Below are 6,257 nucleotides of genomic sequence, written 5' to 3' on the forward strand. Positions count from 1 at the left end.
TTCCTTAAGAGACTCAAAACAAAAGTTTGGCCCTGGGTTATTCCTTAAAAGTACATTGGCAGCCAAATTTGTGCTTGCACTTCTAGGCTGCCAAAGTGACGTTCTTGGTGATTCCTTAAAACTACATTGGCATGGATTTGTGCTTGCACTTCTAGGCTGCCAAAGTGACGTCTTGGTGATTCCTTAAAACTACATTGGCAGCCGGATTTGTGCAAGCCAGAGAGGAGTCAAAGATTGATAAGAACTTCTCGATCAATAAATAACATTCGGTAGATGTTTCGAAACAACTATGTCATCATGATTAATCGAAAAGATAGGAACGGAAGCAAATTACTATTAGCCCGATTAAATGAGATGGAAATGGGACAAGTTCCAAGATTTTCAATTGGAAAGCCAAAGGTTCCAGCTAGTGTTAGGATACGAGTAATTTTGATCTTGGATGTTAAGATGACTACGAATGTGTTCACATAAAGGACACCACATAGTATACTAAATATTACAGTTGTCGTCAACAATTTGGATAGTGCAATTAGCACTAAGTTTATCTTTAATATTCAAGATTGAAATGTCGTAAGCAGGAGGACAGTTCCCGTTCGCTTGTAGAAAGAACTATCATGAAAACACTTAGCCTTAAGAACTCAAGAAATCATACTTCCATATTTCGTATAAATTATCTAGCTGGAGAGGACATGAGAGGGCTTTTATTTTGTATAAATAGATCTTTAATTCCCAGTCCACCTCCCTCTATCTCAGGCTTGCAAGTATTAGACCAAACAAATGGGCCTTTTCGAGTTACCATACTGCATTCCTGTCCACTAGAATTTTCGTATAATTGTTTTCTTCTGAGTAATACACTTCTTAGAAAATAGGAAGTAAATGAATGAAGGAGCCACACACACGCAACCAGAGATGTAAACAAAGCGGAAACTTCCCATCTATTATCAGAATTGTAGAAATGAAGTACAATTATGAAATGCAAATTTCCAAAACGGAAAACGGAAATGAAAAACTTCTCACACATAAACGTAAAGAAATGGAATTGCATTTTCTTCTGGAAATCCTGCAAAAATGGAATTTAATTATCTGGACATACAAAAATTGCCGGATCAAAATCAAAATTGTATAGCCCACTTCAGCCCAACACATACTGTTATTTATCATTGTCCCTCTAAATACACGCCTCCACCATCCAGGCCTACTCACCGACACACCTTGTTGCTACTCTGTTGTTGGGTCATAATTGAACAGTACATTGGTTTGGTTATGTTTTTCTGCACGACTTAAGGGTTTTCTTTGTTCCAACATATTTTTTATTTTGTAACCATGTCCGCATCGTATTTGCTCTATGATCCCTCTGTATCAAAATATAAGACGCCTTTTGACACTATGATAGTGTCAGAAAACGTCTTATATTTTGAGATGGGGGGATTATTTACTTTCATCAGTTTTTAATTTCGTACTTTTTAGGGTTTCTCCATCTGTTTTGGTTTTCCCTAAAAATTACCAAAAAAAGTGATAACCCTATGATTTTGATCTATTTTCATCCCTACACCTAATAACTCAAGTAACAAATCTGCCTTGACCTCTCGGCAACCAAACTCATGAAAAAAAGGATGAATCTAGATAGATGTCAATAAAATATAACGCTAATATCTGGCGATCGATCGCCAGTGTAGGTGGTCTTGGCGATCGAATCGTTCACCCGATCCCTCCTTTCACATCGAACGTTTTAGTTCGTTACCAGAAGGATCACCCTGTGAAAGTTTCTGTCCTGTGGATCGAGCCCAGCCAACGTACCATATACTGGGCCAGAAAAGCAGCCTATGTGTCTTCTGAATAAAAAAATGCCATGAACAGAACAATGCCGTGTGAACACAAAAGAAAAAATGCCATGATAAAAAAAGGTGACATCTCTTAATAAAAAATTCCATCTAAAAAACCAAAAATGTCATCTATTAAATAATAAAAATTCCACTTCATAAATAAAAAATATCGTCTCTTAATAATAAAAATGACATCTCTTAATATAAAAAATGAGATCTCTTAATATAAAAATGATATCTCCTAAAATAAAAAATGACATCTCTTAGTAAACAAAAAATGCCATCTCTTAATATAAAAACGTCATCTCCTAAAATAAAAATAGCATCTCTTAATAAACAAAAAATGCCATCACTTAATATAAAAATGCCATCTCTTAATAAACAAGAAATGCCATCTCTTAAAATATATCAGCTCTTAATATAATAATGCCATCATGGTTAAACAGTCACGCCATGTTGTCTTGTAACATATTTCGCAAAGAAAAATGTTAATACTGTCGTGGCAAATTTTCCAGAAAAAAAGTCATGTAGCAAAAAAAGGAGGGCTTGGGATTTAAACTCAGATCTACTGTGGAAAAAAAATGCAATGTAGCCAAACAAAATGAGGGCTTGGAATTCAAACCCAGGTCTGCCATGTGCAAAACTCGCACTGCTGCTGGTGCGGTGCACGGGTTTGATTTGAAAAGTAAAGTGTTCGCTGGGTTTTATGGTATTTGCAAACTAGTTCAAAATTTGACGTGGCAACGACCCTGCTCTGAGATCCGTGCGGCCAGATCAGCCTCCTAGCTGGCGGCGCCTGTTATGATTTCCGTACAAATCCAAAAAAAATAGCCATGGGCAGAGGGACTATATTCAAACTTTAAGAACACTCAGATCAGTGCCATGAAAGAGGGAGAAGTGGAGAACTACTCTACCGACCTACGGATAAAAAAGAGAAATTTAACAGTATTCGTTGTGGAAAACGAAGAGGTAAATGTAATTGCTACATCGACTCTTGGGCCAAAGGCCGCCGAGCTATCCGTCGTTTGAGCTTCAAAAAACGTCCGGTGACCTTCCCACGGCTCCGTCCGTATTTTATCCAAGACGACACACTCAATACGCGCTCGCCCGTTCACCTCCTCCACCATGTCCATGGCGACCGGAGTAGAACCGACGATCGACGTGAAGGTTTTCGTGGACAAGGAGAGGGGCAAGGTGCTCTTCGCGGAGTCCGGCAAGGAGTTCGTCGACGTTCTCTTCGGCTTCCTCACGCTGCCCCTCGGCACCGTCGTCCGCCTCCTCGGCGGGCAGTCTCAGGTGGGATGCCTCGACGAGCTGTATAGGAGCGTCGAGGGGCTCTCCACCGACCTGTTCAGGATAGAGGCTTGCAAGGCGATGCTGCTCAGGCCCATCAACGCTGCAGCAAAGCAGTGCTGTCAGTTGACGGTCAGAGTCGACGACACCAAGCACAGGGAGGTTTACGTCTGCGCTGACACGAGCTGCAGTGTCACCGCGTTCAGCTCCGTCACCGGCGCCGTCTGCAACTGCGGTAGAATCATGACGCAGCTTGCCGGGGAGAGGCCGGAGAATCCTCCTAACGCTGCTGCCAGTGGTGCTTGCGAGGATGGGGCTTTTGTCAAAGGAGGTATGAAGTTTATCGTCACTGATGATCTCAATGTTGCACCGGCCTCAACTTCTCTCATGCTGTCCCTTCTGGACAAATTTCAAGTGCCAGATCCCTCCTGTCTTGAGCAAATGACACTCCAGTTTAGTTCAGTCAAGGTTTGTGTATCACAATTAATTTATTTGCTTTGAGGATTATGCATAAACAAAACATGCAACATATACACTATTTAACTTATGTGATACATCTGTTGCAGATAATTGACCTGCTCAGGAGGTCATTAACGTCGCAGAACCCGTTAACTGGTCATTATCTTGACGTCGCGCCTGATGATTCAGTAGTGGATATGCTCCCTGAGTACTTGCATCCTGAAGAACAAGATAATGAGGCTGAGCACTCACTAGTTAATGCCAGCCTAAGGGTTCTTCAGACAAAGAACAACTCCAAGGTGTTGTACGCCGAAGTTGGCGGCGATTTTGTGGATCTTCTCTTTGGATTACTGACCATACCTCTAGGGTCCATAGTGAAAACATATGGGAAATCTGCATCTAAAGGATGTCTTGACAATCTTTACACTAGCATAGCTGGAAGTGCTCATGGATGCTTGAGGCCAGAATGCCAGAACTTGCTACTGTCCCCAATGCTGGCACCTTATTTTGGCTACGGTGCTAGTAAGATGCTTCAAGTTGAAGAACTAGCTCCAGATAAGCTGGATATAAATGCATGCTTCAAGTGCTTCAAGAGTCGTGGATTTGCAAATCATTACCTTTGTCATGTTGAACCATGGTGCAACTACCAAAAACGCTATGTCAAAATTTGTTATGAAAAAGGGAAGACCACAAAGCTCTGTGAGTTGGATCCAAAAACACCAGAGGGAGGATGTGAAGAAGCAGCATATGTAAAGCAGGGACCTCAGAAATTCATTGTGACTGATGATCTGCATGTTCTTCCTCTGTCCTTAGCAAGCACTCTGCAAGTTGTTATTGAAGCCAAACTTCAGAGAAAGGACCTTGTGGAGAAAGAAGTCGCCCTTACAAAACCCCAGGTTGTAAATTCTGTCAAAATATAGTACTATAGACATTTCGCCTCACAGATCATAAAACTCACTAGCCTTTAATTGACCAGCTCTAGGTGTTGCTAATTTTTGAACAGGTTATGGAGCTACTCAGAGCTGCCTTGGTGACTCACAGAGCTCTTAGCACCGTGCTTCTGCCCGCCAAGATCAACAAGAAGCTGCATTACCACAGCTTCTGTCTATATTAGGAGCTCCTAGCACCGTTGCTGCTTAGCCGTACTAATATTCAGCATTACTCTTAATTTGGTTAACTGTTGCTATTGTGGTAGTTATCTCACTAGGCTGTTGTCCGTATTCAGAGTTCACTTGGATTTCTTTGCTTGTCTAGACAACTTGTGGCTCCTGAGAAGCGGGGCTTCTAGTGTGCAAGCCATTTCTTTTTTTTTCTTTTTTTTTGCTGATTGTTTACTGCATTAATCGTAACTTCTAAAAACATTACTAGTTCTCTACTACATCCTTTATCAGTTTATTGTATTTCTTGGGCAGCTATGAAGGATTAAAGGAGCCGAATATGGCGCTGACGATTGATCTTGGGAGCTCCCAGATCGAACAAATCCGTCCCTGGGGACCGATTGTTCGAGTAAACGAAATTGTTTCCTTTTTTTTAGAGACACCTGTAACACCTTCAATTACAATTATAGGTAAATTGATTTGCATCTAAGATCTAAGAAAATACAAAGTAACTCCTATGACTAAGAATTACAATGAAATCGTTTGAAAACACCTTCTTCGCGGTATCAATCTCTGCTAGAAGAAATACTACAAAGACTTCGGTAGAGAGGCTGCAATTGGACTGGAGCAACGATGTTGTCATTCTTTCACCCGCACGAACATTACCAATAATGATTTTTGAAAGCACCTTGATCCAAAAAGATGGGAAGCATTGCTTTGATCGGCTTCCAGCGCGACCCCCAAACATCACTATATATAGGCCCCCGAAAAAGAAAGCCCAGTTTTGTGTGTGACTAATACAAAAAGCCTTAAAACTAGTACTCAGACATGACTTTAAAATAGCTAAAAATAAATAGCAATGATTATATAGTAAAACTCCCATCAAATTTAGCATGGATCTGATGAAAATTGGCTTCAAGTAGGACTTAAAATAGGGAAAACAAAAACTAAAAATAGGACTTAAAATAGGGGAAACAAAAACTAAAAAAATAGGACTTAAAATAGGGAAAACAAAAACTAAAAAAAATGTCATGCATTAAAATTCCAAATTGTCATTCCAACTTAAGTTGCCATTTTGTTTCATGATATGATCCAAAAAATCAAAAGAGGGAAAAGGTTTTAAAAGAGTGTCATGATAACAAAATTGCCGTAGTGTTTTTAAATTTTCTATGGTGCTCAAAAAATGAAATGTGCCATGGAGCAAAATATAAAATTTGGCATGCTATGAAAAATTGGGAATACATTGCCATCATCCAAAAATAAAGGAAAATAAATTTGTCGTGATAGAGAATAGAAAACAAGGTATCATGGATTGTCAGCAAAATTTGTCATGATTCAAACAAAACTTGTCATGGTCCAAATAATAAATTAGGCATCATATTTAAAAGCAAATGTTACCATGGTCCATGAAAAAGAAAAAAATTGATGGCCCAAAAGAAAAGGTCATTGCAATTTGCATCTATACATTATGGCAAAAATGTGGATTAAATTTGCAAGGTATTTTTACTATATACATGAAGACACAAAATAAAGGTAAGATTGTCATCATGTGGTGGAACACAAAAAGTGTAACATATACTATTGT

At 39.6% G+C, this 6,257-nt stretch overlaps 1 protein-coding gene across 1 annotated transcript; it reads left to right on the forward strand.

The window, feature by feature from the left end:
• Positions 1-2,954: 2,954 nt before the first annotated feature.
• LOC109761939 (uncharacterized) lies at positions 2,955-4,689 on the forward strand. Its single transcript, XM_040398407.2, has 4 exons — positions 2,955-3,351; positions 3,445-3,584; positions 3,683-4,471; positions 4,579-4,689. The coding sequence occupies exons 1-4, from the start codon at positions 2,955-2,957 to the stop codon at positions 4,687-4,689; spliced, it is 1,437 nt and encodes a 478-aa protein (XP_040254341.1).
• Positions 4,690-6,257: the final 1,568 nt, after the last annotated feature.

This window comes from Aegilops tauschii, chromosome 1 (assembly GCF_002575655.3).
Source record: "Aegilops tauschii subsp. strangulata cultivar AL8/78 chromosome 1, Aet v6.0, whole genome shotgun sequence".
Classification (NCBI taxonomy): Eukaryota; Viridiplantae; Streptophyta; class Magnoliopsida; order Poales; family Poaceae; genus Aegilops; species Aegilops tauschii.